A 12643-nucleotide genomic window follows, 5' to 3' on the forward strand; every position below is an offset into this window, starting at 1 on the left:
GGTTCGAGCCCTGGTCTGGGAAGATCCCACATGCCGCGGAGCAACTCGGCCCGTGAGCCACAATTACTGAGCCTGCGCGTCTGGAGCCTGTGCGCGGCAACGAGAGGCCGCGATAGTGAGAGGCCCACGCACCGCGATGAAGAGTGGCCCCCGCTTGCCACAACTAGAGAAAGCCCTCGCACAGAAACGAAGACCCAACACAGCCATACATACATACATACATACATACATACATACATACATACATAAAAAGAATGTAAGCAGACAAGAATATCATTAAAAAAAAAAAAAAATTAAAAAAAAAAAAAAAAAAGAAATAATCAGTTATGATGAAGCTGTTTCTAGGCAGCAGACTTAAAAGATAATAGCAGGGCTTTTGTTTTTGAATTATCTTGTATTGATTTAATTCAATGTACTTTCTTGATTTCATTTCCTTTTTTGTTTTGTATTAGTTTATTTTTTAAAACAGCTTTATTAAGGTATGATTGACATGCAGTAAACTGGCCATATTTAAAGAATACAATTTGAAAAGTTTTAACATATGTATATACCCATGAAACCATCACCACAACCAAGAGTGAACATATTCGTCACTGCCAACTTTCCTGTGCCCCTTGTAATCCTCCTCTTTCACTGCTCCTTGCCCTCCTCATCCCCAGGCAACCACTAGTCAATCTGTTTTCTGTCACTATAGATTAGTTTGCATTTTCTACACTTTTATATAAATGGAACAATACGGTATGTAGTATTTTGTGTCTAGGTTCTTTCACTCAGCATAATTATTTTGAGATTCATCCATGTTGTTATATGTATCAATAATTCATTCCTTTTTACTACATTAGCCTGTTTTCAATAATCCTCTTTCTGACTTCCCTGGTGGCGCAGTGGTTAAGAATCTGCCTGCCAATGCAGGAGACATGGGTTCGAGCCCTGGTCCAGGAAGATCCCACATGCTGCGGAGCAACTAAGCCCATGCGCCACAACTACTGAGCCTGTGCTCTAGAGCCCACAAGCCACAACTACTGAGCCCACGTGCCACAACTATGGAGCCTGCGTGTCTAGAACACATGCTCTGCAACAAAGAGAAGCCACTGCAATGAGAAGCCCACGCACTGCAATGAAAAGAAGCCCCCACTCACCGCAACTAGAGAAAGCCCATGCACAGCAACGAAGACCCAATGCAGCCATAAATAAACAAACAAATAAATAAATAATGCCAAAAAAATAATAATAATCCTCTTTCAAAGAGTCAAAATTCTAAGAAAAATGACTTTAACTCTGTTCCAAAAATGGTATCGTGTATACAAAGATCACTGGCAGGGCTTCCCTGGTGGCGCAGTGGTTGAGAATCTGCCTGCCAATGCAGGGGACACGGGTTCAAGCCCTGGTCTGGGAAGATACCACATGCCGCGGAGCAACTAAGCCCATGCGCCACAACTACTGAGCCTGTGCTCTAGAGCCCGCGAGCCACAACTGCTGAGCCTGCATGCCTAGAACCCATGCTCTGTAACAAAGAGAAGCCACTGCAATGAGAAGCCTGCGCACTGCAATGAAAAGTAGTCTCTGCTCGCCTCAACTAGAGAAAGCCCACACACAGCAACGAAGACCCAAAGCAGCCATAAACAAACAAACAAGCAAATAAATAATACCAAAAAAATAATAATAATCCTCTTTCAAAGAGTCAAAATTCTAAGAAAAAGGACTTTAACTCTGTTTCAAAAATGGTATCGTGTATACAAAGATCACTGGCAGGGCTTCCCTGGTGGCGCAGTGGTTGAGAATCTGCCTGCCAATGCAGGGGACACGGGTTCGAGCCCTGGTCTGGGAAGATCCCACATGCCGCAGAGCAACTGGGCCTGTGAGCCACAACTACTGAGCCTGCGCGTCTGGAGCCTGTGCTCCGCAACAAGAGAGGCCGCGATAGTGAGGCCCGCGCACCACGATGAAGAGTGGCCCCTGCGTGCCGCAACTAGAGAAAGCTCTCGCACAGAAACGAAGACTCAACACAGCCAAAAATAAATAAAAATAAATAAATTAATTAATTAATTAAAAAAAAGATCACTGGCAATTATTTTTAAAAATAACACTTCAGGTACTTTTCTTGATCTTATAAAAAGCCTTGCTCAAGACACATTCCATGTCCTTTTTTTAGAAAAAAATAGAAATGATTTATGCAGATACATATATTACGTGGCATTTTGGAATGTGAATAACCTTGTTAAGCAAAAGCAAACATTACTGGAAATTTTTATTCATGCTAGACACTATTTCAGGCTTTGTGACATTGCTATGCTTAATACAAACCCATGAAAATAGTAGTTAACTGACAGAGCATCTTTACAACATAAAAATTCATAAACATATTAAACGTAACCACGGCTGTATTGTCTTATTAAATAGAGAATTTTACTTACGTTCTCTCTCTCTCTATTGAAACCAGGCCACATACACACATTATTGGTGAGTTTCATTTGCAACTGAAGTGAAAGGGACGGGTGCCTTAAAGATGAAGGTACAAATCCCTTACACTTCAGTTGCAAATGAGGTACAGAATGAGAAAAAAGACACAGGAAGAGGGGAAGCATTACCTGTTTTCCTAATTTTCTAACTGTAAACCAGTGCTCTTTATAATTGCATATAAATGATCTTTCATTTCTGGAAACAGGAAAAAAAAACATACATAACATTAAGTTGAAATACTAGAGTTCATATTCATTTAGTTTGTCTATTGGAAAGTATTACACAAAACCTATGATGATCTAGGATTATATTCACAGTTTTAAGTATTACTGATTTTTTAAAAATTACAAAGCAGTATGAATCTCTGCAGATAAGTGAGGCCGTGCAAAAGCGACGGCACCGCACTCCATTCAAGGATCAGCTCTGCACTGCCAGACACTGAGCGGTCAGGAAGGCTCGGTGGGCAGAGGTTCACAGACAGCCGCAAAAGGTGAACTAGGAAAACCTGAGGGATTGAAACGGGGAATATCAAAACAAAAGCATGCAAGATGTACTTTTCTCCTTTAAGAAAGTAGAAATTTAAAAATCAAGTGTAGGAAAAGCAAAATAAAATCTTACATGGGGTCGATCCTGAGCCTCTGATACTCTGGACTGTTAAACAGGATTAGTTCTAAACCCCAAACTTTCAAGGCATTGCTTATAACCTGTTATAAAAAAATAGCAACTTTTAAAAATTCCAAATTTAAGTAGTGTAGCCATGTTAGTTGTATATACAATTGTAGTTCATATATAAATTTCCCCAGAAGGTTATGGTTTTTAAAGTGTGTGTGTGTGTGTGTGTGTGTGTGTGTGTGTGTGTGTGTGTAGATATATCACTAAGTCCATAAATAATATACAAACGTAACATTAAAAGAGTACTTTTTACACTAAGTTTCTGGAATGTTCCAGAGAACCACACAATTCCTAGATAAAACTGCCTCAAAAATCCAGATGTATTTTCTATCCAGTAAGTGCTACTCTTAAAACTAGTCCACTGCAAACATGTGACAATTTGGCTGCTATGGGTCCTGCTTTAGAAAACTGATAGTCAACTCACTACCTGATATGTAATAATGATAATTTTATGTCTATTAAAATGAGTTATTTCTGGGGATTTAAACTGAAGCTTTCATAAATTTTAAACTTCTATTATCACGGGTTTGTGATTTGTAGGAAAAAAACAAAAGATAAACCTGTATTTCAACCTGAGGAAAAAAAAGGGAAATTTCTGAAAATTCACTACCTACCCTCCAAGGTAGCCAACGAAGCAGCAAGTGAACCAGGCATGAATACAGACAAAAAGTGAATGCTATGAGGTGGGCAAACGTGAACTGGCACCAAGAGCAGAGCTGCAGGGACTTCCCTGGTGGTCCAGTGGTTAAGAATCCACGCTTCCACTGCAGGGGATGAGGGTTCCATCCCTGGTTGGGGAAGTATAGTAAGATTCCGCATGTCACGGCCACGTGGTACAGCCAAAAAAAAAAGAGCAGCGTTGCACAAACAGGAAATGGCAAGCACTGGGCCTGCTCAGGCCTCTGCTCCAAGCCCTGCAGTAGCTGTCACCTGTAACGGTCCACAATAAAGCACTGGCTGGAAACGCTGGTGACTGAGGAGTCCAGGAGGACAGTACAGCGGAACACAAGCAGAGATATCTGCAGAAAAAGTTCCCCCAAGAGAAGTTCTAAAGAACTCTGGATATGCCTCACAGGTGTTAGAAATGGAATAAAAGAACCACGGATGAAAGAATCAATCTCACAAGTACATACATGTTCACCCACAGAATTCAAGGGGAGTGATAAGATTTAAAAAAGGAAAAAGGCAAAAGCCACAGACCATAATGAAAGAATCCACTCCTAGTAGGCTGATTTAAATGGAAGGTAGCAAAGTGTTGTATTTTCTCAAATTTACACAGGAGATGGTAAGTTTGAAATACTGTGACTTACTGGAATTACGGTTATTAGCATCCAGATGCAAATTAACAACCTCCTTTGAAAAAGCCCTACTCTAAGATGAAGATTCTATCATCCTAATTTTCATGTTTATCTATATAAAAATCTAATACTCTGGTGTAGAATCTTATACTCTTAGACACAATCTACTGGAGGAACTTCTGAAGGTCACATCATTACAGTGACTATGAAAGACTGGGAAAAGCATACCCTGAGCTTAAACAGTGCCTGGGACATAAACAACACTTAGTAGATGCCTGTGAGTACTTACTTGAATAGAGAAAAAGCCACTGTCATCCATATTTCCAGAAGGCTGCTGTTTAATTTGGATAGGTAGTTGGGACAGGGGTCGAGGGTGGGAAGAGAAGGATAGTGTCATTAGTGTGCATATTTAAAGTAACACCTTGTGCATTCCCATCTACAAAGTCGAGAGCCGATTTATAATTAACAAGTCAGATACCCAAAGGAAGAGTGGTTCATCCTTTTCTAAACAGCACCCACATTTCTTTAAGAAGTGTGATTTAGTGAGTTTAAAATCAGTACCTGCAAAAATGTGCGATAGTCTTCACTAGTAACTCCTCCTTCTGCCATTCTCATCCTCTCTTCCTCATCTAGCTGGTGTGCAATTGAAGATAATTCCACAGGGCTGAAGTATTCTCCTTGTAACAGGTTATTCAAGCAATGTTGAGCACAAAGTGAGCCTTCTTGCTAATATTTCCAAAAGAAAAAATTCAAATGGGATTTGTAAAACAGATTTGTACAGTATCTTCCCCGAAACAGAAAGTTAATCATTAATTTAACACAGCCAAACCGAATATTTTTAGCTTTAGACAAGCATGATTAACACAGGTACATGCATTTTCATTTGTTAACATTTATTTTATAATTCTACCATTAATGAAACTACAATTATTTAGCTATATGATCAAAAATTTAAGAATGATTTATACTAAACAAACATCATCTGTCAAATACACCAAATCCCATTTTTATTAAAAACTACTCTATAATAAACATTTAGCCTCCTTTGTTTTCAGTGGCTAAAATAAATACATTTTTGGAGATTCCATGGTAAATTACTAATGCTGAAAGGGAATTTTAATCCCTAGAACATTTGTTCTTTTAACAAGATAATCTCTAATCCATCTAAATGCTCGTTCATGGAATTTCAAATCCATGAACAGATGAAGAATCTCAAGAATTGATATAGTAAGAAAAATTCTGTTCCATGTTTATGAAGACTTATAGCTACAGAGCCAAGGTTCTCTTCAAGAACTCTGCAGATAATGTACACAGTTTTGGTGCATGAGCAAAACTGTCCAAAAACCACCCTTGGAGTTCACTTCTGGACAAACCAGCAAGGGGGCTGCATCCAAGCTCAGTTCTCCAATTGGGAACTGGGATCACTGGCTTCCTGTTATGGGGGTGGGGAGAAAACAACTTCCCACAGGCCCTTTGCGGGCTGGGCAGCTGGCTTTCTTACACAACTGGCACCCCAAACCTAAATCCAGGCTTCCTCCAACTAAGCAGCCTGTGTATCACCCCTCTCCCCTCAACAGTGCTGCTTTCCTGTTTCCCTATAAGAAGGGATACTACTGGGTGGATGAGGTCCCTCCCAGTGAACCCAGCCCCGGGTTGGTCTCTCTGTAGTATGATGGCAGATGGGAGAACAGCTTCTTCTCCTGCTAACTCTGGCCCTCTAAGTTCTCCATTTCCCCAGTAAAGTCTGTTCCTTAACCCAACCTGTCTGACATCCTGCAGTTTGTTTTGAGCTATGTCACACAATAGGTCAGACCCCAAAGACCAACACCTTGCAAGATACATCTTTTTCCTGAGTTAATTTTCTAGGAACAAAATTCCGCTGCTGAAAAAGATACAGGATATATGTATATAATGGAATAGGAATGCAGCACTGAGACAGTCTGAGTGTGAGAAAGGGGGCTGAGACAAGTTTATCTTCATATTTTGGTATGGAATAAGTAACTTGAAGTAAAGAAGACACTATCCATCCCTCAAGTCATAACTACAATGGTGAGAGAGTACTTGTCTCCACTTCTTTTTTCTTCTACTGTATTCCTCCTGCCAGAAAGCCAGTCTCACTGAACAATATAATGTGAATTGGAGGGATACACAGATGTCTACTTATATTCTATTGAAAAGTGGGCAAGACAAACAAGAACTCACAAGAGGATAGCCAAATGGATAAAAAACACAGAGGGGGGCTCAACTTCATTAACCATCAGAGAAACCTATATTAAAACTACCGATGTGTTACTACTACACACTCCAGAATGGCTAAAATGTTGGAGACGATTAGAGACATCAAAACTATTATATACTACTGATGGAAGTGTAAATTAGTTGAACCACTTTGGAAAACTATTTGGAATATCTACTACAGCTTAACATCTACCTACCCTATGATCTAGCAATCCCACCACTAGGTACATAATGTAAGCAACAAAAATGTAAACCTGTGTTCATCGAAAGACATGTATAAGAATGTTCATAGAAGCACTATTTGTATTGGCCCCCAAACTGGAAATTACCCAAATGCTCATCACAGTAGAATGGCTAAATTGTGTTACATTCACAAAGGACTACTATGTAACAATGACAGTGAGTTAACTACAACTACCTGCAACAACATGGATGACTCAATCAATGTTAAACAAAAGACAGACTCAAAAGCGTACACTCTATATGATTCCATTTACAAAACTTCAAAAACAGACAAAACTAATTAATCGATGACTTTAGAAATCAGGGTAGTGGTTACCCTTGCAGAGGTGGAGGGAGAGTTAGTATCCTGGAAGAGAATGTAAGGGGGCTTATAAGATGCAGGTAAGGGCTTCCCTGGTGGCGCAGTGGTTGAGAGTCTGCCTGCCAATGCAGGGGACACGCGTTCGAGCCCTGGTCTGGGAAGATCCCACATGCCGCGGAGCAGCTGGGCCCGTGAGCCACAATTACTGAGCCTGCGCGTCTGGAGCCTGTGCTCCGCAACAAGAGAGGCCGCGATGGTGAGAGGCCCGCGCACCGCGATGAAGAGTGGCCCCCGCTTGCCACAACCAGAGAAAGCCCTCGCACAGAAACAAAGACCCAACACAGCCACAAATAAATAAATAAATAAATTTTAAAAAGAAAAATTATACAAAAAAAAAAAAAAAGATGCAGGTAAATGTTCTGTTACTTGATCTAAGTATTATTTACACACTTGTGTTCACTTAATGAGAATTCATTGAGCTATACTCTTATGATCTGTGTGCACCTACACGTGTAATCCTTAATAAAAAATTCAAACAACGATAAAAACGTCTCTGCTAAGATACAGCTACTTCACATTAAGAGCTACCTAATACAGCGACCAGACACTGGATTATCTTGGAATTTTCTGTTTGCTGTCAGGCTACATGCTTCAGTTTGGGGCTCTCAGACTATGGTCACCATATGTAATAACATATATAGAAACAGTGAATCCAAATATTTGATTTTAAAATTCTCTCTATAAAAAATTAGCTTTAAAATACAAAAAATAAGCACTTGAAATTAAACCTAATTGAAGTAAAACTGTATTGCTTTAGGAAATTATATCAAGTTCTGTACTTCTAACATGATTTAATAGAAGGAAAGAACAAATTGTACAGTCAAATTTAAATAAAATTATTTTTTAAAGTCACAAGATGAGTCAAATTCTACATGGACCAAAAAAATTGTAAAATGGTCCCATCTAAGATTATGCATTTCCCTGCCTGCCCATCCCACCCCCGCAAACTATCCCCAACCACTTCATTCATTCATTCATTCATTCGGCTATGCCGGGTCTTAGTTGCGGCACTCAGGATCTTTGCTGCGGCGTGCGGGCTCTTTAGTTGCAACACGCAGAATCTTTTTAATTGTGGCATGTGGAATCTTTAGTTGCGACATGTGGGATCTTTTGGTTGTGGCACGCAGGCTCTTAGTTGTGGCATGCGGGATATAGTTCCCTGACCAGGGATCAAACCTCGGCCGCCTGCATTGGGAGCATGGAGTCTTAACCACTGGCCCACGAGGGAAGTCCCCCCAACCATTTCTTTCTTTTTAAAAAAAATTTATTTATTTATTTATTTATTTTTGGCTGCATTGGGTCTTCGTTACTGTGTGCGGGCTTTCTCTAGTTGCAGTGAGCGGGGGCTACTCTTCGTTGCGGTGCGTGGGCTTCTCATTGTGGTGGCTTGTCTTTGTTGCGGAGCACGGGTTCTAGGCGCACGGGCTTCAGTAGTTGTGGCGTGTGGGCTCCGCAGTTGTGGCTTGTGGACTTCTAGAGCGCAGGCTCAGCAGTTGTGGCTCACGGGCTTAGTTGCTCCGCGGCACGTGGGATCTTCCAGGACCAGGGCTCGAACCAGCGTCGCTTGCATTGGCAGGTGGATTCTTAACCACCGTGCAACCAGGGAAGTCCCCCAACCACTTCTTTCTCATCAAACTTTAACCAAAGTTGGACAGAAGTTCACTTTGCTATAGTCAAAGTTCAATGGTATTGAAATTTCATGATTTCAAGCCCAGACTTTATTGTGTTGGGATCCGAGGATGAACAAAATGCATCTTCAGTTTTACCAAGATATCTTACAAAACCACCAAGGGTAACTTTAACCAAATCATTCCCTCACTGTCCCCAAAGTCTTCAGGACCTCCCTGTGCCAGGTAGCATTCTAAGCACTCATAACTCTGAGATAGACACTTCAAAATCCTCAAATACAGTGGAGGAAACTGGAGAACAGAGATAATAAGTAACTTGTCCAGGATCATACAGGTAGTAAACGGTAGAGCTGAGATTCAAACCCAGGCAGAGGTTTCAAGTCTGTACTATTACCACTTCCTTAGGCCACTTATTTGGAACTTGGTGATTCTTAAACTTCAAATATCCTGAAGATGGTTAAGAACCAGCAATCACAAAAAAAAATAACGAATGTCATAAAGTCAATTCTCAGCATCTTTCCAGTATTTTCACTAATTTTAAATATAATCCCAACAAGTTTGGTTATCATTCACAGCTGTAAACGCATAAAAGTACCAATTCAGATGGCACAGTAACCTCACCAAGAGCAGTCAGCAACAGAAGTGATAACAAAAACGACCGAAATCAGGCACCAGAACTAAAACAAAAAACCCAAACAACAAAAAACTCCAGCAGTTGGTGGCCATATAGCACTAGGGTTTAAGTTAGGGATTGGCAAACTCTAGCCCTTGGGCCAAATTCAATCTGCCCCAGGAGCTAAGAATGGTTTTTACATTTTTAGATGGTTGGGAAAACACAAACACACACACACACACACACACACACACACACACACACACACACAAGAATATGTGAGAACATAAAAGACCTGCAAAGTCTAAAATATTTACAGAAGGACTTCCCTGGTGGCGCAGTGGTTAAGAATCCGCCTGCCAACGCAGGGGACACGGGTTTGATCCCTGGTCTGGGAAGATCCCACATGCCACGGAGCAACTAAGCCCATGCGCCACAACTACTGAGCCTGCGCTCTAGAACCTTCAAGCCGCAACTACCAAGCCCGCACACCGCAACTACTGAAGCCTGTGAGCCTAGAGCCCGTGCTCTGCAACAAGAGGAGCCACTGCAATGAGAAGCCCACACACCGCAACGAAGAGTGGCCCCCGCTCACTACAACTAGAGAAAGCCTGCACAGCAATGAAGACCCAACGTAGCGAAAAAAAAAAAAAATCCTATTTTAAAAAATAAAATATTTACAGAAAGAATAGTTTACTTTAGATAAATAGCACCATATACATCTTAGATGCTCAAGGAACACTCTTGATTCATTCAAATATTTATTGAGCACGTGCTATGTGCCAGACACTGGGGATATATCAATAAACAACTGTTGAGTTTACATTTTAATTTAACAAAGGGCACTCCAAGTGACAACTCTGAAAATGGAGAAACCAAAATTCCAAGAGGAAGTGGTTGCAAAGTCATTTGTAGGCAGATAACCCTACATGCACAGCTTTCCTAGGGCCAAAGTTGGTTCCCTGGCTCTCCAAACCCAGGGACCTAGAGTTAAATGTATGTAGAGGAGGGGAAGGGAGTGCTCTGGAAAATGTCATATTGAGCTCAAACATTCCCAGAATGGACTGTGTATGAGATGGGCAATGGGCCCTATGGTTACAGGTGCTTTCCATACTATTGAAATATGCCTGAAGAACTTTAAGTCTTCATTTGCTAAGTACCTATAAGTTGATAAGGGTAAATGTGTTCTTGAAGTAGGTTTAAGTCTACATTCATGCTGATAATTCAGGGTGACTGCTTTCAGGTAAGTAGATTTTCATTAGGCTAGCGTCCAGCTTCTTTTGATCCCATGGTTAAGCAGCTACCTTCACTGAACTCTATCCAAACTAGGTACCAATCATTATTGTTAAAAAAATATATTGCATAATTCTCAAGAAGTGATGTGGACAAATTTAAAATCTTCAGCGTTGAACCATCTGGTCCTACAACAAAGCTTTTGAAAATCAGTCATAAAAATATGCCCACTCGAGGTTCTCTTCATCCAATCTCCTTAGCCAAGCAGCTAAATTTCTCTTGTCCAGGATTCATATAACGTGTCAGTCAAGTCAAAAGATTAGTGATAACCATACCACTGAGTCCTTCCTCACCCACACATAAAAACTGGTCTATTCTAGTACCAAAGTTTCGGAAATGTTTTCTATAAAGAAAAGCATTCCATAACAATTTGGTTAGATTTATACTGCACTTCCTTTGTCTTTGATTGCTTTATCTGATTGCTGTGTGTGTATTTTTAAATGGACAAGTGTTTAACGAAAAAAAACCCCTTTGCTCCTACTAAATAACAGCCTCACCAGCAACCCTTTCCAAACACGAAACTATTATGAAACAAGATATGTGACAAAGTTGTCCTGAGGAAGGTTTCACTCACACCCAAATGGTTTAATAACTGCGAGAAAGACGAGTTTCTCCACATGCCACAAACATTATCTTCAAGCGCATGGTCATGGAAGCATCAAAGCAAAACAGGCTAGGCAGACAAAAACAAAATTATTCCTGCCCACTCTTAATACCTAATAAGAAAGCTGGCCTCCTGATCCGGAAAGATGCCACTACCAAAAGCAACGAAACCCAAACATCTCATAACAAAAACTCTTGTGACGACTTCCCAGTTCAGGGGCGCACGGGGTTTCCTACTTCACTTCCCTAAGGGTCACGCCCTCCGTGGGACGAGCCAAGGTCCCTGCCGCCGGGATGCTCACGGACCCAGTGCAGAAGGATCTGAGTGTATGAGAAATTCCAATTTAGAATTGAGGAGCCCAGAGAAGGAAAAGTTAATTCTTCCAAAGGGTAGGACTGGGAGAGCGGGGTGGAGTTGGGAAGGGTAGAGGGAGGTGTCCAAGAGGTGACTAGCTAGAACCTAGGGAGAGTGGGGGAAGAGGAACTGGAGAAGGACTCCCACGGAAAGTGGAGAGAAAGCGCGGAAGCCACCCCCTCTCTCGTGTCGCCGTCCCTGCCCTTATTCCCTGCGGGCTTCCCAGACATCCCAGGCCCGGGTCTCCTCCGGCTCCTCGGGCACGGGCCTTAGGGTGCAATGGGGGCATCGGTGAAACTCCCCTCCAGGTGAAGCCCCTCCCGCCCGGCGAGATCGGGATGGGGGCATCTCGGGCCCCACCCAGCTCCCCGGGAGGCAGCGATGCCGCGCCCCACGCCCGCCACCGCGCCGCACACAGCTCCCCACCAAACGCGGACACTCACTTTTTCATGGAAGATGGACTCCATGTTTATTTGTCTGGAGCCAACGGCCCCCGCGCCGAACCAACCCCCTCCAGCTCCGCCCCCAGCCCCACCCCTCCCCCACCATCCCCCGCCCCGCCGCGTGCCACCCCTGCCCACGTGCCTCGTGTAGACCAGTCACCCCCGAGAATGCGAGTCACGTGGAGCGAAGAGGCGTGAACGCCGGGGCGGTAAACTCCGGGGCACGTGACCTTTGTAGCGCGTCCTCCCATCTCCTGTTATCCCCCCGGCTGGAGGATGATGCAGCGCCCCCTGCCGTGTGGAGGATCATCTCCGCTTCCCACTCATTGCGGTGGATTCTTAGGCTTCGGGGGGATTGGATAAGAACCACCCGAATTCTATGTTCTTTTTGTTTTCTATTTTACCTTGTACTTTCTTTTTATCACATTTGCATACA

The 12643-nt window shown here is 42.3% G+C and overlaps 1 protein-coding gene across 8 annotated transcripts in view; it reads right to left on the reverse strand.

Annotated features, from left to right (window-relative positions):
- ATXN3 (ataxin 3) overlaps positions 1–12289 on the reverse strand; it is a 40458-nt gene extending 28169 nt beyond the window's left edge. For 4 of the 8 annotated variants that reach the window (XM_057539213.1, XM_057539212.1, XM_057539214.1 and 1 more), the window contains exons 1-6: positions 12208–12289; positions 4992–5156; positions 4720–4764; positions 3747–3920; positions 3079–3164; positions 2589–2655 (exon numbers count right to left, since the gene is read on the reverse strand). In XM_057539213.1, the coding sequence (XP_057395196.1) occupies positions 2589–2655; positions 3079–3164; positions 3747–3920; positions 4720–4764; positions 4992–5156; positions 12208–12231 (561 nt within the window). In that variant the 5' untranslated portion in view covers positions 12232–12289. Of the gene's footprint in view, positions 1–2588; positions 2656–3078; positions 3165–3746; positions 3921–4719; positions 4765–4991; positions 5157–11522; positions 11693–12207 lie in introns of those variants that run through there. The other 4 variants (XM_057539217.1, XM_007184268.2, XM_057539215.1 and 1 more) reach the window with 3 other exon arrangements.
- Positions 12290–12643: the final 354 nt, after the last annotated feature.

The sequence above is a fragment of the Balaenoptera acutorostrata genome (genome assembly GCF_949987535.1).
Source record: "Balaenoptera acutorostrata chromosome 3 unlocalized genomic scaffold, mBalAcu1.1 SUPER_3_unloc_1, whole genome shotgun sequence".
NCBI lineage: Eukaryota > Metazoa > Chordata > Mammalia > Artiodactyla > Balaenopteridae > Balaenoptera > Balaenoptera acutorostrata.